Source organism: Carica papaya, chromosome 7, assembly GCF_054855325.1.
Source record: "Carica papaya isolate Zhongbai chromosome 7, ASM5485532v1, whole genome shotgun sequence".
Lineage (NCBI taxonomy): Eukaryota > Viridiplantae > Streptophyta > Magnoliopsida > Brassicales > Caricaceae > Carica > Carica papaya.
In genome coordinates, this window is record NC_142315.1 from 5,988,116 (window position 1) to 6,009,065 (window position 20,950).

Sequence of the window (20,950 nt, forward strand, 5' to 3'; positions counted from 1 at the left end):
TGATAAATCTGGAATTTAATAGAATAAAAAAGACCATACTCTTTTCATTTAAAACACACAAATATGAGGAGAGTTAAAATGCTTTTAATATAAGCCAATGATAATGTAGTAACAAGAAATGAACGAAAAATAATAAAAAACACTACAATAATGTCTAACAAAAGGATATGAGATCAAAGAACTAAGTAAGTTGAAATATTTTTTGGGAATTGAAGTTGTCCGCTCTAAATATGAAATTTTTATGTTTCGACAAAAATACATTCATAATATGCTAAAAAACACTAACAATCCAGCATGCAAACTAGTTAACACTCCCATTGATCCTAATAACAAACTATGAATAACATGTGAAGATACACCAATAAATAAGGAAATGTATCAGAGATTAGTTAAAAAATTAATCTATTTATCCCACACAAGACTGGACGTCACTTATGCAGTAAAGGTTATAAGTTAATTCATGCACAATGCGGAATAAATGCACCTATAAACATCCTATAGAGTATTATGATACTTAAACCAAAAAGAGAAATTATGTTTAAAAAGAATAAAAAATTACTTTTAGTAGTTTATACTTATACAAATTATGCATGATCAACTCTAGATAAAAAATTTGTTATAGACTATTGTACTTTTCTTAGAGGCAATATAGTTACTTGGAGAAAAAAAAACAAAATATAATTGTAAGATCAATTGAAAAATTAGAGTTTCAGGTAATAACATAAAAGATGAATGAATCATTATGGATAAAAATAATCTTGAAAGACCTTAAAATCAAATAAATAAATTATGCGTTTATACTGTAACAACAAGTTGGCCATAAGTATCGCTCACAATCTAGTATAATACAATCGAACCAAATACATGATCTGTTTTGTCAATCATGATCTCTTTTTATTAGAGTCAAGAGATTTGATGAATTAGTACCATACTAAAATCTTAAAGGTAAAAAAAACCAACCGAATTGATTTAGGAAAACTATATTATATCATTTGAAATGTATTAAACACTGCATTAATCTTACTGCACAATTTTAGATTTATAGCATTTATTTCAAATCTCATTAAAGCCATTAAAAATGCACTAATAGCATTTTTGATTTTTCTAAAAATAATAATATTTTAAATTTAATGCTGAAAAAAAATAGAAAAGATTGGGGTTGCCTTTTGGTTATGAACTTCAGCCGGTTTAATTTCGGTTTTATTAGATTTTTCAATCGATTCGGTTTAGTATTTTGATTTAATAATTTTTTTTTCTATTCTAAAATATTTTAACCGAAACGAACAAAAACTGAGAATGGGGAAACAAACAAAAATCCTCGCGGGTTTGCCGCCTCGAACATCACGGCCATGGCGGGTACACTATAAATCGCACTTCAATTCCCAACAGAAACTCATTTAAAGCTAAACCTCCCGACACAACACCCTCGTAAAGGGAAAAGGGGCGGAGAAATGGACGAAGAAAGTATACTGGAGAGAGAGAGGCAGCAGATCCAGCAGATTCGAGAGCTGGAATTCGAGGAATTGCAGATCGAAGAAGTCGATGGCTATATGGAATCAGAAGAAGAAGAGCGCAACCTCACTTACAGGCCACCACTGTGAGTAATCTTCATACCCACACTGATTATTTTATATTTTTTGTCTCTTATTCCGTGCTTAGGGTTTATGAAATTCGAATTTGTTACTTGTGTCTGTCTATGGCTACGTTTGAGTGGTAATGGCTGAAATTAGTGATTTTAGCTTATTCATGCATTCATTTGTTGAATTAAACATTTTCTTTCCTTTCTGGGTTTCAACTGGAGTTTCAGTTTTCTCTTTGTTTGTCTTATACTTGTTAACTAATGGTTTTGTGCTTTGGGTTGAATGGCGTCGAAATTACTTAGAACGTAAATGAAAGTTTGAACGAATGATGTCCTGCTAGTTAGGGTGTTAAGTAAGTTTTAACTAACGTAAGAGTGTTTGGTACTGCTTAAAAAATGTTCTGCGTTTGCCTGGTTAGTTAAAACGCATAAATTCTTATTTTAAAAAATTAGTGGTAATGTATTTTTGATGATTTTTTTTAGGTAAAAAGTGTGAAGTATTTATTAATAGGGTACCAAATGGGGTACCACCCATGTACAAAAAATTAAAATTGTGTTAGTGTTAATGACGTTCCTAAAATTCTCATCCCTAATAAAGTCATGCCCTAACAAAATAGACTCAAAATTACGAAGCTATCTATCTTTTAACCTACTATTCTTTTTGCTCTCAAAAGCTCTACTATTTGTTTCTTTCCTCTCTTTCCGAAGGACCCAAAAAATGGTCGATGGAATCATCTTTACAAACTCTTTCTTTTTACATAACCCTTCCCAAGCGCAAATTTCCTCTTTGACTGAACCCGCCATAATCCAATTAATCCCCAAGAGACTATATATCATACACCATAGATTGTGCGTAGTAGGATACTACAAAAGAATGTGGTTGTAATATTCTGCTGCATTCATACATAAATAATACTTGTTGACCATAATCTAAACTCTTAATATCAACTTATCAATGGTCAAAATGCATTCCGGACTTGCCTCCCAAGTGAAAAAGGTGATTCTGGGGGGCACATTTGATTTCCAGATTTGGTGAGCCAGGAAATCATGTCTCCTACCCTGTCCAGTCCGCATAATATGATTATAGTACGATTTGACAAAGAAATCTTTTTTCTGCTTCAGCTTCCATTGAATCTGATCAGTGTTGGAGTTAACCTGTATGCGGCAAGGAATTGCAAAGTGATTCATAGTCACTGACTTCCCAATCATTCAGGTTTTTAGTGACATTCACCGTCCATTTTGTGCTGCCATTGATATCTCTATACATCTCTTCTATCACCATTTTCTTAGGCTGTGCAATAGCAAAAATTCTTGGAAATCACCTCATGAGACATTCTCCTTCCAGCCACTTATCCAACCAGAATCTTATTCTATTACCTTTTACAAGTTTCCACTGAATGTATTCCTTGAAGTGTGGCCAGTCCATCAGGATTTTCCTCCATAAAACCATCCCATGTAGTATGCTAATCCTTCCACCATACCCCCTCCTCAAGGTCCTCTCACCTCACCTCAATGATCCTCCTCCAGATCCTATCCTATCCTCATTCAGAAATCTCCACAACCAATTCCCTTGAAGAGCAACCTTCATCTCAACAAGGGATTTAATTCCCAAACCTCCTTGGTTAAAAGGCTTTTTCATTTCTCACTTAACCAAGTGATACCTCCTTCTTCCCCCCTCATCTCCCTGAAGGAATTGACACTGGATGACCACTATTCTCCTTATAACTTTCACAAGAATCATCAAAGTAGATAGATAATAAATGGGAAGATTTGAAAGGGTACTCTTGATTAAAGTGAACCTACCTCCTTTAGATAAACAATTTCTCTTCCAACTTGCAAGTCGTTTCTCACATATATCCACCAATTGCTCCCACGTTCTCGGATTCTTGTATTTTGCCCCCCAGTGGAACACCTAGGTATTTTATTGACAAATTGATAGCTTTACACCCCATAACCTTTGCAAGACGACCCCGATCCCTTGTTTCACCGATTTTGACCAATTATGACTTAAATTAATGTTGAGCCCTAAAACTGCTTCAAAGCATGAGAGAACACACCTTAGATGTAGAAGATTCCTCACCTCCGTCCGATAGAAAATTAGATTGTCATCTTCAAAGAAAAGATGTCATACCTCAATAGTATTGTCTCCTCTGCCCATGGTAACACCACTCACCACTTGCAAATCCTTTGCTTTTGTCATTAAACCATTCAAAGCTTTCATAACAATTATGAACAATAATGGAGAAAGGGGATCATCTTGTCGCAACCCTCTAGAAGTTATAAAAAATTTTGACAGGCCACCATTAATGAGGACAACAAAAGAAGTGGAGGTCGCAAGTATGCATCCATTTTTTCCATTTCTGCCCGAAACCCATTCTTTCCAACATGTATTCAACAAAATTTCAACAAACATGATCATACACCTTCTTAACATCAAGCTTACATAAATTCCCCTCCTTCCTTGCCACCAACTCATCCACCATTTCATTCGGTGCTATGACAGCATCCAAGATCTGCTTCCCCCCACAGAAGCATGTTGACATTCCCCAATTACCTTAAAACCCCCGGCAGTCTTCTAGCCAAAACTTTAGCAATAAGTTTGTAGATGCATCCCACCAGGTTAATGAGTCTAAAATCTTTGATATCTTTGGCTGCATTCTTCTTTGCAATATGAATAAGGGAAAGTTGTGTCTAGAGAATTCACAAATTCACTTGAATCGTGCAACTCCCTAAATAGATCTATCACATCACCCTTGATTACATGGCAGAATTCCCGTAGGAACTTAATGTTAAACCCATCTGGTCCAGGAGTTTTGTCCCTATTACACATCTTTAGGCTCTCAAGAACCTCATTTTCAGTAAAATCTGCCGCTAATAACTGTCTACTGGCATCTGACAGCCTTTTGAAATGCATCCCATCTAGTCTAGGCCTTCTTCCACAATCTTCCATATACAAACCAGAAAAGTAGTCCCGAGCAGCTTGCCTCATATCATTATTACCCTTGACTAGCTTCTCATCAAGCCAGAATTCTTCCATATAATTGCATCTCCTTCTGTGACTTGCCAAAACATGGAAGTACTTTATATTGCGTTCCCCTTTCTTTAACCACTTTTCTCTAGATTTCTATCTCCAAGAAACCTCCTCTATACTGATTATGCTGGCCAATTTTACCTTTAGAGGATCTCCTTTTTTCCTCTCCCTAGCATCCAACCCTTCCACCCCCTCCTATTTATCCAGCTCATCAAGTTCATTCATTAGATTGTTAAATTCCTCCTTGGTCCACAATTTGTTCTCATCTTTCAGCGCCTTCAACTTACAGGCGATCCGGAAGCTAGCCTTACCGTGAAAATTCAATCTCTTCCACTTTTCTTCCTACCATAACCCTGAATATATCCACCCTCAATCATTTGTTGTCCAATCAGAATGGAATAGGTCCCCATTAGATGCCATCAGATTCAAGATATATTGGGAAATGATTTGACATAGGATGTTGCAATAGTTTTTGTTATACACCTGCAAGCTACAATAGAATAAAAAAATGGTTGATCTGGGAGCAAGAGAGATGGTCTCTTTGATTGGTCCAAGTCCACGGCCCCTAACCAGTGGTAAATCCAACATACCCTACCTATCCACAGGCTCAGTGAATTTCTTCGCACAACTAGTGGAAAAATTAGCGTTGTTCCTTTCCTCCTTTCTTAAGACCATGTTAAAATCCCCTCCCCCAAAACAATCCAATTCTCTCCCCAATTCTTTTTACACTCATCTAGCGCCTTCCACAAAATCTCCTTCTTCTCGCTGTTCCTACGACAGTACCCCCACCCCTGTGAAATCCCACTCATCACTACTACAATTCTTAAATAGAAAAGACATAGTGGTCTTCCCCTTCATTATCCCTACTCCTCCTTCCACATAATTAAAATTCTCCCATCCGACTCCCTAGTCGGGATACCCTACCACCCCATGTCCATTTCTCTCCATAGACTTTTCAAAACATCATCAGTATAATCCTTTATTTTAGATTCCTGAAGGCATACAACATCCAGCTTCCATTTAGATAAACACCCCCAAAGAACAAGGCGTTTACACTTATCATTAATTCTTCTTATATTTCATGACACTATTTTACCAATCATTAAAATAAGATTCTAAATCCTCCCTCCTTCTTCCCCTCCTTCATCTGGCCATCATAGTTTACAGAGTACTCTAGTCTCTTTAGCTCTCTCGGAGTACCCACACCTTTCTTTTTTTCCCCTTAGTCACTACCACTCTCGGCTTCTATTTAACCGCTCTCCTTTCAATTTTCGAGAAAAAAGTAAATACCCGTTCTTCCATACATTCAAGAGAGACCCCCATCATTCTGTTGAACCTCTGGACATTCTGTAATATCCATAGAGAGCTCCCTTCACCTTCCTTGTCCACCAGGTCAATGGCATCCAAGCTCATAGTTAGAATCTCTTCAATGTCCAGATTCGGCTCCACAAAAATCACCTATGCCTTCTCCATTAGGACCATTGCCAACTCACCGCCATTATTGTCGTTGGCCCTTGTGAACTCGACACCGCAACTATCTTCCTCCTTCTCTTCTCGCTCAGTTTCAATGGGACAAGGGGCTTCATCTAATTTCGACGGCCTTCTCGTCACACACCTTCACCATCAAATCCACTTCCTTCTCCTCCACCTTCTCACCCGCGTCTCTGTCTTCGATTTGGGAAATTTTGCACATTGGGTCCTTATGACCCGATGACTCCCCACGGGTATGGATACTATCCATGGGTCTCCACCAGCCTCTTAATTTAGGCCTGCTATTACTGGGCTTCAACTCTCTCACGCTAGGCTTTGCGATCCACTTCTTGTTCTCTACTTGGGTGAATCTCCTTTTCCCATTGGGCCCAAAACTAACTTTATGCCCTGGGCCTGCTCGTCTCAGCCTGAAAGAGCCTCAAGGATCAAAACGACTTACTCCCTTTGCATTTCAGACCTTCCTCTTTGTTTGGCTTTTTGGTGCAATCCGACCCCACTCCCTCTTGGGTCGCGTTTGCCCTACCCATAACGCCTACTGTCCTCCCGATTGAAGTGCCGTCGGGTAGGAGTTTGGTACTCCAACTTCCATCGAAAAACGAATGGGCACCACACAATGTGGACATTTAAAGGCCGCTTTCTACAGAGTTGTCTATCCTGATCTTCCCTCTTTTCTAGAAACCCTCTATGTCTTTGCTCTACCATTAGGGTTTACAACTGACCGTTTCGCAAATTTGAATGCCGCAATCGTGAATAACCACCAGCCGCTCTCCTTATCTCCCTCCGAGATGAAGATCCTCTTCTCATTCTTACCCCACAACACGGATAACATAAGATATAAGGCTCTCCTGTTACTTCCAAACGTGAATAACCACTAGCCCCCCATAGCACAGATAACCCTCTTCGTCTTCGCTCTACCATTAGGGTTTACAACCAGCTGTTTTGCAAAGTTGAATGCCACAATCATGAATAACCACTAGCCCCTCTCCTGTCCTCCCTTTGAGATTAAGATCCTCTTCGCATTCCTGCCCCACAGTGCGGATAACATAAAATATAAGGCTTTCTTGTTAGAAGGCTGTCCTGATCTTCCCTCTTGTCCAGCAACCCTCTTTGTCTATGCTCTACCATCAGGGTTTACAACTGGCTGTTTCGCAAATTTGAATGCCGCAATCATGAATAATCATCACCCCCTCTCCTATTCTCCCTCTGGGATGAAGGTCCTCTTCGCATTCCTGCCCCACAACATAGATAACATAAGATATAAGGTTCTCCTGTTACTTCCAAACGATATCTAAAGTTTGTGCCCTTGACCAATGACATGCTTAGCCCAAGGGGTACCCCCTTTCCTCCAAAATCCTTTAACGCCTTCAGTAACCATTCCACCTCTACCTTGTCTAAGGATATCGTAGTTCTAAAGCCTTGCCCATTCTCGCAAATTCTCAATCCGTCCAACCTCCTTCCCTCACTGGCTTAATTGAAAGACTTGTTGTCAATTACTAGGAATTTTTGTCCGTTTTGGTTCATGTTCCCGTTCACTATGGTCGGCCCCAATGGCCGACTTGAGGCCGTCGAAGAGAGGTGGGATGGTTAGAGAGAGAGAGAGAGAGAGAGAGAGAGAGAGAGAGAGATTAATGGTGCAATGGTGCTCTATTTTTTATGAAATAAAAAGAAGTTATTTTTTTTAAAAGAAATATATTTATTACAAACATCTTATAATTTCCCATTTTGTATTTCAGAAAAAAAAAACAAATTTCTTATAATTTATGTTATTATATATGTTATTAGTTTTAAGTGAGTATGTAGAGGATATTTAAGTAAATTGGTTAGATAAAAAAAGAATCTAAAAAAGTTAGGATGCCTAAGTAAATTGGTTACAAGTACAATATATCTTTTTCTTTAAAAAAGTATGATGTTTTCTAAGTTATCAAATAAGGTTCCATTTTTTTGGGTCCACATTATTGGGACACCACCTTTGTAACCTTGATGATTTTGGTTTCATTGTAGATTAGATTTGTAAATCTTTTGTACATGGGTGACACTCCCTTGGTGCCTACTCTAATATATTTTTCTACTCTTTTATCTATAAAAAAAAATTATCAAATAAGGAGATTGAAATAAAATACTTAGAGGTGCTTATAAGCAAATAAGTAATTTCAAACATCCTCTTAGTATGATTGTCTGGTTTAATTTATAAGCTACTTGATTTGACAGATATCAAGTAGCACAGACAGACACTCCAACTGAAATTCTGCGTACTTGTTGAACCATATATTTGGCTGCTGAGAGAGCTGGTGTAAAGAAAATAAATCTGTTGGATCATATGCACATTTAAGATTAGGACAGAATAATGCCCTCAATTTGGCTGAGGATGTGACATTCAATATTTTTGGGGCTTTCTTTTGGGTGCGGCATGACCTTTGTACTGCTAGGGAACGTGTAGTTGTTCCATTTCCTTATATTGGAGAAGATATAGAAAACAGAACTGAAGGTTAATCAATGGGTCTATTGTTTCTCTGAGATATTATTTTATCCTAAACTGCTGACATTTTTATGGCGTCTGGTATGGACAGAACTGGTGCATACTCATCTGGTCCATTTACATCTAATGCATTTACATCTGATGTATTGACATCTGATGCATTGACCTTTAATCCTGCTGTGGCTTCGTTACATACATATCTGGGTGGTATGAATCCTATCTCCTGTGCTGTTCTATTCTGATATCTTCGATGCTACCAGTGTATCTGAGATTGTGTGTTCTGTTTTTTTTTTATTACAACAGAAGTTGAAGATACTCACCACAGATTGTCTTTCTTGGATGGTGGCACGATCTTGAAGCTCCCACTATTCTATCTTGAAGGTACTTGAGCATTGCCTGTCTGGGGATGACATATCATCTCTAGGTTCACCAGCAGTAGCTTTTGGTATACCAATGCATCTCTTTTCAGCATAGACCTCATGTCCTAGATATATTTAACGAATACTTCAAATCTTCTTTGCATCCTGTCAGAATCTTATGAAGGCAATTTCTCAAAAAATCTTATGAGAGCTATGCAATTGACGTTCTTGCAAGTGTAGTGTTATGACCATTCAAATTTTATTCCGGCAGTACTGTTTAATATTTGTCAGGGGTTGTTCTATTTCCGGAGGCTATTCTTCCTCTCAGAGTTATCCAAGCCACTTTTATAGCTGCTGTTGGAAGAGCATTGACTCAAGTTGATGCTCCATATACCATAGGTGTGGTAAGTTAACTTCTTTTGATTTCTGTTCTTTGTTTGTTCTGTTTATAGCACTTTTTTCTTTTCTTTGTTTTTGTTAGAAAGCTTAAAAGTCTTAATTTTTTTTTTAGGTTCGTGTTTATAGGGATTATGGAGGTGCACGAGCAAGATTTGCAATCACAGGGACAACTGCAGAGGTGTAGTTTCTCGATCTTGTCCTTAAGGGGGAAAAGAGAGGAAACTTAATGAGGATATAAGATGTTTATTCAAAGTCAGAGAGTTGACAAATTACCATTTGAGTACTATTTAGGTGTTGAATGTCACATTCATGATCTCTGTAAGATATACGTATTAATTGTATTAGCACTAATTAGATTTTCACATATTGATGCAAAATGGGTGATTTATTAAATTACTATGGGACATGATAGTTCCTGGGATTGCTAAGTTATGGCCTCTTTGTTTGGTAAATTTACTCTAGGCTGCTGCAAAATAGATATGGAATGTAACAATTTGATTATTCCCAGAAGTTTGTTGTATAAGAAGATCATGTGAAGCTGGTGGGATGTCAGAGAGTTTAAATTTGATTTAACAAGATAAGGACAATAGATCTTGTTTGATGATTTTGTATCTCTTAGAACCAGATATAACAAAGTTATTGGTTATAGTATGTCGAATGCTTTATCTATTGTTAGGAAGGGAAATAAATTTTTATCCATTTTGCATCCATCCTTTTTGGCAAGTGTCCTCAAAGGTGTTTTCATTTACAGACTTCTTTGTGCTCTTTGCTTGGTTTCTGCTTTATAATGTTCAAAAATTTCCCTGTGCTTGTGGTTCACTTGTGGTAGATATTATGATTAAAAGTTAGAACTTTACAGTTGTGACTTTTGCTTTTTAGGTGAGAATTGAGATTCCTTAATTTTGTTCCTTGATAATTACACTGTTAAACTAGTATTTTTGGGAAGAACAGTTGTAGTTGGTTTAATGTTCATTATGTAGCCTATGCACCCTGGCATTTACTTGCAGATTCGGCAGTATCGCCACTTGGAGGATGGTTCATTGAATCTGGTTACTCGCGGCCAACAACGATTTCGCCTAAGGCGCCGTTGGATTGATGAAGGAGGAGCGGTTGGAATAGTTTAATGTTTTTAGTTTTTTTTTAAATCCAAGTAGCAGGCTATTGTTATGTGATAAAAGGCTGATTTTTATGCACATTTTCTTATAGCCTTGCGGAGAGGTTCAAATTATTGAGGAAGATGTGCCACTAAAGATCCCTAAGGATGCATGTGGGAAATCGGGCCCAGTGAGGAACTTGAGGGCCCACCGTCACTCACATATGCTGCCACCTTCTAGTGGTTCATCACATGGGTATGGAGGTAGAGATGATGAGTCTGAAGCTGGGTCAGAGGAAAGTTTTGAAAGTGCACTTTCACCAACAGAGAAGAGAATTCACCATTCTGTGGTTGATCCCTATTATGACTATGACATGATGGATGAATTAACAAGCAGTGATGATGATAGGGTTAGTGAATCAGATATTCAATCTAGCCGATCTTGTCAGAACAACTCTGCATCCCGTAGATCATCACTTTTTGATAATGACAGCCAAATCGAAGATGTTGGCTTAGAAATTAGGAAGGATTCCATGGCACAAAGAAGATGTCACAGAGGGGAGGGGTCAACAAGCTCTCAGAAAGTTGCTGATTTAAACCAATTTCGTAGAGTTCCAAAAGCATTTTGGCCATTTTGGGTATATCGAATGTATGATTCGTATTATCTTGCTCAAAGAGCAGCAGGTACTTTTGCTCTGCTCAAGTTTCCCTTCTGAAAGTTAATAGCTTAAGTGTGTTTGCTATGAATTATTTTCTTACTGTGGTGCATTTTTCTTTGTTCTGTGAGTTTAATGTCTAATCTAGACTTCATCACAGAAGCCATAATCTTAAAAAAAAGGGTCATGAAAAGAGGTCAATGCTGTTTCATTCAAAAAGGTAGATTTTAAAGCTACTCGAAATTTGGAAATTACTTTATCACTGCATTTCAATTTCCTTTTGGGTCAAATGAAATATTGATTTGTGTTTTTGTCTATTTTTCATTTCCAAAATTAGGGAGATTGTTTCACTTTTATGATTCCCTTGAAAGTTGTCTCCCCCTTTTCCTTTTGAACTAAAAATATCATATACTCACAAACACCGATGGAGTACGAACCCATATATAAAATAGTTACATGTTAAGTAAAATATTTATGAATTCCTCTAGAGCTTCACAAGAATGAAGAGGATGACCTTTTTATCCAAAAACTTCGGGTTTCGAATCATGTTTCCTTAAATCTATCAAAATTAGCCTATACACCCTCAAAAGTCTTCTGCTTCTTTCCCTCTAAATGACCCAAAAAGTGGTCAAAGGAATAAAGCTTGAGAAGCTCTTGTCTTTATGTGTTCCTTTTTAATCCTGAATCTCATCTCTCCCTGGTCCGACCATCATCCAATTTATTCCCAGAAAATCATAGGCTAAAGTCCACATCTGATAAGGAAATAGACACCACAAGAGAATATAGTTAAAAGATTTTGCATCACTTGTGCACAAAAAAACCCATTAACCAAGATTCTTCCCCTCCTGATCAACTTGTCAGGGTTAGAATGCACTCTCTTGTTGCCACTTCAGGCGAAGAACATACTTGGAAAGGGGCCAGTAGAAGTGATTCATACTCGTTGAGATTCCTTGAATCTCCACAATCCATGGGCCATTCTCTGATAATCCACAGCAAGAATCCTTGACCATGACCTCCTTGTGTCGAGCAATAGCAAAAATATGAGGAAATTGGAGTTTGAGCACTCTTCCATTTACTCACTCATCATGCCCAAAATTCTGTTGTTCCCTGTCCCAACCCTTCACTTAATGCACTTCTGGAACTTCTCTCTTCCCATAAAAATTTCCTTCCACAACCCTTCACCATAAGGATGATTAGCCAGGCATCCTTACAAACCAATCCTTCCCTTTGTACTGAATTAGCTGCAATCATCATCTTCGAAACACTGTCCTACTTGTTCATAAACCTTCCACAGCCATTTCACCTTATGGGCCTTGTTTGCGTATAAACCAGCGGACCATAGTTCCAGTCGCGCGTAACGTCGAACGACCCATCTGAAAAAAAAAATTGGTGCAACACGAGAACTTCCCAGGAGGTAACCCATCTTTGTATTACTTTCGCCAAAGCACACTTGACTGCGGAGTAGTGATGGGATCCGGTGCACTTGTGCTGGTATGATCGCACCTGTTTCATTTTGTGCTGAAAATACATACACTCCTTATCCTTCCCTCCCCCCTCCCATCATTTGTTTCCTTGTGCGTTCACACTGCACCTCTCCTTCTCGTTCTAATATCGATTAAAATGTCCCTGCGTCTTAACTCACATCTGCGTATAAACCAGCGGACTATAGTTCCAGTCGCGCGTAACGTAGAATGACCTGTCTGAAAAAAAATTAGTGCGACACGAGAACTTCGCAGGAGGTCACCCATCCTAGTACTGCTCTCGCCCAAGAACCCTTAACTGCGGCCTACTCGGCCAATTTTAAAATTTCGGCACGGCAGCTGCGCCGTGCTCCGACGACGGCGCCGCCGCCTGCAGCGGCGATCCGCCTCGGGTTGGCTGTTTTCAACCGTTTCTGGCCGAATTCAGCCAAACTAGCACCAGTTCCTACGAGAAAACACACGTAAGGCCCTCAGTGGGCCGAAAAACATAAAAAATCGAGACTTACCGGCTGCGGGGCTCTCCGGTGCGGCGGCTCCTCCGGATCGAGTCGCGATTTGGTATTTTGCTTCAATCAATCTGTAGAGGAAGGAACACTGGTCACAATGGTGGAAAAATTAAATTGAACGGGAATCAGGAATGGTCTCATCGGAGGCAAAAACTGAGAAAACCCGCGGTAGCTGAGGTTCGGCGGTGTTTTCCGACCGATTGGCCGGTGTTTTGGCTCTTATTTGGCCACAGGTGGGTTTAGAATCGAAATCTGAACCAAGGAGAGAATTTTTACCTCGATTTCCAATTTTTTGCATATAGTTGAGTCTAATATGATGGTTGGCCATGCTATGACAGAACTTAGTATTTTCTATCTCCCTTGTTGATCCATCTAGCTCTCATTTTTTTCTCTAAACAATCTCCTTCATTTAAATTCGACTGATTCAAGGTTGGTATTCTCCCTTCTTTCAAGGTCTTGTGGGGCTAAGCTAACCTCCCCATCCGCATTGTCAAGTCTCTGTATCTCCTGGAATAGGGCTTGCATTTCTTGATCCTCTCCCCCCCCCAGTGTCATTACTCCATTGTTTTATTTTTGTCTTGATTGTTAAAATCTTCTTAGCCGCCCTGCAAATTCGTATTCCTTCAACTATTGCACCATCCCACCATTCTTTGACTTTATCTTGAAAACGCGACTTCTATAACCACTTGTCCTTGAATCTAAATATACTAGGGCCCTATTTAATACCATCTGAGTCAATGCAAAAGGGGAGATGACTGGAAACTATACTATGAAGAAGCTTCTGAAATAGCTCTTTCATCCAAACTTGAAAAGAAATCGATGGCTAATTCTAGAGGAACTGGGATTAGTTCTTCGGTTTGACTAAGTCCTCTTGTCTCCTGAGATAGGCAAATCCATAAGATTCAATCTATTCAATAAGGCTTTGAACTCAGTTCATATTCTAGAGAAAGGCTACATAGAAGCCTCCAAAATCCTAAGAACCATATGAAAATCCCTTTCCCCCAACCCATGTATGATGCCACCTCCTCCTACACTCTTCTAACACTCCACAATTTCTCCCTCTCCCTTCTCTCTCCTTTACCATACACTTCAATAGATATCCAACACCAACTATTCCCCTTAAATTCAGACAAATAGAGATGGAGTGGTCTCTCTTGAAAATGACAAAGCATTTCAAATTGTTCTCATACCATAAAACAACTAACCCACCTGCTGCTTTTGTAGCTGGCAACTCCTGATTAAAACTTCTTTCCCTTCCACATGCTATGTGCTAAATGTCCCAAAAATAATCAATTTTTATTTCCTGAAGATAAATTACATCTTGTTTCCATCTCAACATATGTCCTTTAATAACTGCCATCTTCATGGAGTTATTCAAACTCCTCATAAATGAAATTATGCGACCTAACATAAGGCTGAAATTGAAGATTCCTTCTTCCCTCTTCCCCCCCTTCTTGGACTCTCAAGTTAATTGTTGTTTGCAAATTTTTCAACTTCCTAGCCATATCCATGCATTGTCTCTCCTTTAAGGCTGAAATTCTGTTTTTTTTGCGCTTGATGTTTCATTCCTGCTCTTGATCTTCCTGAGCAATTTACTTGCCCTTCAAGCCCATCACTCCAAGCAGTTTCCTGATCTTTTGGAAAGTGTTGATGACCCATTTGAAAATTCATCCTCACTAAATCCATCTCTGTTCTTACCTTTGGAAATTGTTACCTGCAAACTGCCCTCTTTCTTCTCATCAGCCTTAATCCTCTCTGCTCCAATGTATACCTGTCCCTTATCTCTCCCCTGGGCAACAACCAAAGGCAATGCATCCTCCACCTTGGGCGCCTCTGACTGGAACCTCCAACCTGATCCTCTTCCATCACCATGAGAAAATTGCCCTTTCTTCCTTACTCCTCCAGTCGACTACATTCACCCTCTTCTCTGTCATTGTCCTTCTAGCTGGAGCTAATTTTGACTCCTTTTCTGACTCCATGGAAATGCACGTGATCTTTCTTTCTTCCTGATTCTCAGGCTTGGGCTTTGCTTCCTTCCTTGAGTTGACGGCCTCCATTGCCATTTGAATCTAACCCTACTCCCACTGACTCATTTCCTTTTCCAACCACAAAAAATTTCTTCATCGGCCCACCAGAAGAACCGACCATCCCATGTGGGGTAACATTGAGCTTCCTCAATCGAGGCCCAACCTTTTGAGTAAACCAGCTAAAATGACGCAACCTTGTTGCGTTTTGAAATTTGAATTTCACTCGACCTTCCCTAGATTCAGATTTTGTCTTCCCTACTCGCCTCACCTCTCCTCCTTCCTTCGCTAGATCAGCAAACTGCTTCTCCACTCTGAGCAACAGTTAGGGAGCATTTTGGATTACCCGTGGGAACCATAGGATTGGTTTCAACTCCCTTCTTCAAACTCTTCAGAATTTAATCCCATGGAGCTCTAGAAGTTCTTTCCATCACTACATTCATTACCATTATCATCCTCCACCATCCACTCGTTTAAGGACCTTCAGGAATGTATACTCTTCTTCGAGCATCCCCTTTTTCTTTGTGAAAATGAGAAACTTCCCACCCTCATTGTCTCCCATGGCCACCGACAGAATATGTTGTTTCCCCACTATGCTGTGCAGCCAAAATCCCTTCCTTCCTGTAAAACTCATGCGATGCTCTAAGCAACTGTTCCAGCTCCTCATCCCAAAACAAGATTGACATACAATAGCCTATCCCATTTTTGCTCACCTTCTAATCATCACCTTTCCAACCAATAATTCCGATGTGAAAAAATTTCCTTTTAATTACCAGGAACCTTCTGGTTGGAGAAGGCACCATAGCCTTCTCACACCCCAATCACTTGCCACAAGCAAGAAGTGCTTGCTGAACGTTCTTCCAACCTGTTTATCTTTTTGCTTTGATTGAATTTTTTTGTTGAGAGAGCGAGTTAATGAGAGTTTGACCTGTTGGCATGTGCCCTTTTTACTCTTAACGATGCTAACGGTTAGGTGTTAACAATTTACAGGTTTGTGGAAGCTGATAGTTGGGGCACCTAATGTGGAGACTTTGGTGAAGAAACCTGATCTTCTGTCATTTTATATTGCCAGTAAAATTCCGGTATCTGAAAGAACAAGGCAGGAACTTCTGGACATTGATGGAGTTTCATATAGATTGAAGCGGGAAATTGAGTTGCTTGAGAGCTTTGATTGTATTCGATGTAAAATCTGTAAGGTTAAAATGTACTTCCTTAAGTCAGTTTGTTTCCGTCCATTTTTTTTACAATATTGATACTAATAATGATTTTATTATTTTATGTGTTTACTTTATGCAGACTGTTTTATTTTTTGAAATAAATACTTTTTGCAGACTGTTATTGCAAAGAGGAGTGATATGATGGTGATGTCTAGTGAAGGTCCTCTTGGTGCTTATGTGAATGCGCACGGTTTTGTGCATGAGATAGTGACTCTTCAAAAGGCAAAAGGCATAGCCCTTTTGGGTAGACCAAGTAAAGAATATAGTTGGTTTCCTGGGTATGGGCTTAACCTATGACTCTTTCATAGACTTTATGAAGCTTCTATTTTTTCTCTGAAGACAGTTTCATTTAATTACCTCGATTTCTGTCATTTTATATATTGTTGGTATTAATAACTGAGGTCTTAAGCGAGTTTTAGATGCAAAATAGGATAGCTATAGATTGCCTAAATAGATTAGAAATCAGAATCAAATATGAGATATCTACTAATTAGAAATCTGTTATATAGTTTGATTTATTCTTTCTAGCATCTAGTTTTCCTATTTTTGTTAGTAGCATTTTCTACTTTATTAAGAATAGTTATTCCTAATCTTATTATTATTAGTTTCCTATCTTATTAGGAGTAGTATTTTCAATATTATTTGTTTTAGTATTTCTATAGGTTTATCCTGTTTGGTGAAGATTACTTAACAAACATTATAGATATCTTTGTAATTTCATTTTTTGAAACAGAATTCAATTATTTAATGAAATACTTTGAAAGCGTCTTACTTTTCTGGTTGTTTGTACCAATAAAACTCTTAAATGATGCTTAAACTTTTTAGATGTGATGCCTAAGAAATCCTAGGTGTTATTTAGATTTAGCTGAATTTGAAGTAGGCAAAATAACCGCAGTTGGAGGCTTGTAGGATTTTTAAGCCCCAAAGAATTTGAGGAAAACAGATTGAATTGTATTGCTGTGAGATAGCAGAACCTCTAATCCAATAAACCTGACACAACTACGCTGAACTAGCCAAATGAAATGAAGCACCTGAAACTCAAATCTAAAATTAATTGATGTCGAAGTAATCCAAGTTTGTAGAGAATATCAAACCCAATTAATTTGATGCTTTTTTTTTAAAAAAAAAAATTTGATAAACTAAATTGCCTACTGTTCTAGCTAGGCAAATATGGAAGTTCACTGAAATTAAATATCCTGAACTAAAATTACTTGAAATATGAAATAAGTCAAAATATGCAAGGAAAACCACAATGTTTTATTCCCATTTAAAACAGATATAACTGAATTAGATCGTCATGAGCCTTGGACATTAGCTTCGACGAGTTGGCGAGGTAGGTACAAGAGATAGAAATAGAGAGAGAGATAGGTTGGGAAGAGAGAGAATTGATGTGTAGATATCAAACTCCACAACAGCTGTCACTTAGTTAGAAAATAAAGAGATAGAACCTGTTGGAGTGAGAAACAGCTCTACCTTGTTTTCTTGAGAGAAGATTTTGAGAATCCTCAAGATCCTTCACCTAAAGAGAGTTCTACAGAAGTTCAATGCTTGGAGGAACTAAACCAACAATTGAACCTTTGGAGATTCATAATTGATTTTCTTTTACCTATGGTGTTTTATGCTCCTAACCAATTATTTTTCTTCATTGTTTTTGCCTCTAGTGAGAATGAGCAAGTGCAAATTTTTAGCAAAATTTTCTTGGAAAGCTCCAAAATCTTGTTATTGGATACTTCGACACTTCAAAACTTGATTGGAGAAAATGGAGGATGATGGAGAATGAATTTGGGTTAGACCTTCTAAATAGATTAGTTGTTTTTACTTATCTACAAATTATTGTCAGGTATGGCCAAAATTAGGACTTTTAGTATTATGATTTTATCTTGTTTAGGAATTTAATTTTTTAGCGTGTAATTTATGTTTTCCTTTATAGTAAATTTCCTAATCATGTAGTATTAATTTCCTAGTGTTGATTGGAGAAAATGGAGGATGATGGAGAATGAATTTGGGTTAGGTCTTCTAAATAGATTAGTTGTTTTTACTTATCTACAAATTATTTTCAGGTATGGCCAAAATTAATATGTCCTAGTCTAATCATATGTGCAGAATGTTACTTAGGAAGCACTGTCATGACCTTCATAATGTCACTTTTTAAAGTTGTTCAATTATTCAATGAACTGTTCTTGATATTTGCTTTTATTTTGGGTTTTGTAAGATAACCAAACTTTTTAAGAGTGACATTTGAAGACTTCTTCCGTGTGATATATGAAACTCTCAAGTGTTATATTTAGTTTTGTTCTGAAATTTCCTATTATCTTCACAAGTAGGAATATATATCTATTATTGCGAAATTGAAGATACAAGTTTGAGTTGCCTAATTAGGTATCAAATATGTAATTTATGATTAAATCCTATCATATTTATAATAACAGCTAGGAATTGAATGAGAATATGATAGACTTGGACTATATGCAACGTAATAGATTTAATTTTTAATGAACTTGTTATTCATTGTGACTTGGTTTTGCATCAAGTGGCCTGCCCTATTTTGAAATCTCTGAATTGAGTTTTACTTTTCTTGGATTTTTGGTAAATGGAGGTGATTAATAGCTGGCAGGGGAGAGCCTTCGAAAATGTCTGCATTGAATTTGACTCTTCTTGAGATTTGTGGTAGTTGGAGATGATTAATAGATGATGGGAAGAGCTTTAAACGAGTAAAATAGAAGGTCACGTTGATAGTGAAATTGTTTGACAACAGTACTACCTTCAAATTTCAATATTTAAGTGATTGACTGAGAAGTTATTTAAAGAATTTAGATATTGGTTTCATAAACTGTCAAAATGTTGTAATACTGCTTTTTTGTGAGTTTTGGGTTGGAGTAACAAGGGTCATGTTGGATTATAATTTGTGAATTTCCAATTTCAGGTATGCATGGACAATAGCAAATTGTGCAACTTGTGAAACACAATTGGGATGGCTTTTCACAGGCACAAAGAAGAATTTGAAGCCTGAAGAATTCTGGGCAATAAGAAGTTCCCAAGTTTCTGATGATATCCACTAAAATTGCCCGGTTTTCCTGCTGGCCAAGTTAATACTGTAATGATCCCTACTTTTATGTGTATGTATATATGACTGCTAAGAACTGGTACAGATTCTCCAATTATCTAAACGAACAGTTTGCTTATTCCCCCAAGTCCTCGATCACAGACTTGAGATTTGGAGCACATATAAACCAAAGTGGCAGTATATTGGTGGAAGGGAGTTTGTGTAATTGAAAAATAGCCCTGTGAATGAGAAGTTGTAATTGAAACAAGAAAGTAAAAAGAACACCTCATTCGTTTATGCCATGATTTTGGGTCTTGAAATTATGGTGATAAAAATATGATTTGGAGGTAAGTTTCTTCATCTCAGAACTCAATATGGACAAGGCAAGAAAAGCTCATGCAGAAATTTAGTTGGATGACAGCCTGTAATGTTGAAAGGAACATCCCAATTTTGCCAATAACAATCATGTATGTGTTATATTGTAGGGGGTGGGAAGGGAAGTTTTTATTTGCTTCACTTGGAAACAAGATGGTATGAATTGATGTTGGTGATGTGGGGACTCTGAAACATGCAACAAGGAGCTCAGGGAAGGCAAGTCCCGGAACGAGCATCACATGCTCGTTGTTGAAATTAGCAAATGCTTTGTTAATCTAGTCTAGGCAGAAGTTTTTCCATGGAATGTGGCTTCAAAAAGTACTCTTATTATTGTTATTATCATCTAAAGTGTGCATTAAGCTGAAGATTTCACAAATAATTGCAGTGTCAAGTGCCATTTTTCTTATTTAATTTCTTAATCCATTCTAGTTAATTTATTACACACTGATTGATTGTTCTTTTATTATGTACTCTTTTTTAGTGACAGCATCCTGATCTGTTCTGTTACTCTTCTTACTCCCTAATCAACCTCTTCGCTTCAACCTCTCTCTCTCTACTGTTTTCCCGAACTTTCCCGGAAAAAATCTTCCCTTTCTTCTGACACTCGAGCCTCCCCCTATCTTGGTCCCTCAATCCCCGACAGCCCTTATCCTTCTCTTTCCCAGAAAATCCCTCTTGAGAACCCTTTCCTCTCGCACTTGGCCTACTTGTTCGTCACACCCCGAACCCCAGGAAATCTTCCCTCAACCGTGCCTTTCCCCCCCTTTCACTCCGAAACACAACTCCCCTTTTAGTCACACTTCTATATCCCTCCTTGGACAAAATGCCAATACTCAGCAGAGAAAAAGAAATTAAGCTCCTTGCCCTTCTCGTCCTCTGAATTCTAGGCCTCTGGAAGCATCAAACAGTCTCCATCGAATTTCTCTTCTTCCCTCTTCGGCACCATGCCAACCAAATGAGTCCAAAACACAGCTTTTCAACCCTTCCTTTTTCGACAATATCCTCGAGCGTCAAACCATCGTAACTCGTCACGCTTTCTGATAGTTGAAAGTTTCGAGAATAGGAAACCCCAATAGCGAGCTAACACAGCCCCTTCCCCACCAACCATATGCCCTCTGCTTTTCTCATTCTCGTCAGTGTAACATCAAAAGCAATCTCTCTGTCATCGTCTCCCAGCTTTTCCCCTTTCTCTTCTGTCTCTTTGTTGTTTTGGGTGTTTT

The 20,950-nt window shown here is 38.1% G+C and overlaps 1 protein-coding gene and 1 pseudogene across 2 annotated transcripts; one reads left to right on the forward strand and one right to left on the reverse strand.

The window, feature by feature from the left end:
* Nucleotides 1-1,271: 1,271 nt before the first annotated feature.
* On the forward strand, nt 1,272-19,657 carry LOC110824933 (ATP-dependent protease La (LON) domain protein). 2 transcript variants are annotated; one of them, XM_088207838.1, is made up of 10 exons: nt 1,272-1,597; nt 8,669-8,784; nt 8,881-8,958; nt 9,228-9,340; nt 9,448-9,513; nt 10,343-10,444; nt 10,542-11,112; nt 16,086-16,291; nt 16,427-16,590; nt 19,236-19,657. In XM_088207838.1, the coding sequence occupies exons 1-10, from the start codon at nt 1,452-1,454 to the stop codon at nt 19,369-19,371; spliced, it is 1,698 nt and encodes a 565-aa protein (XP_088063964.1). In that variant the 5' UTR covers nt 1,272-1,451; the 3' UTR covers nt 19,372-19,657. The 2 variants fall into 2 exon arrangements, with proteins under 2 accessions (XP_088063964.1, XP_088063966.1); XM_088207840.1 differs by lacking the exon at nt 19,236-19,657 and having other exon boundaries at nt 16,086-16,286; nt 16,427-16,540.
* On the reverse strand, nt 12,471-12,589 carry LOC148252911 (5S ribosomal RNA; annotated as a pseudogene).
* Nucleotides 19,658-20,950: the final 1,293 nt, after the last annotated feature.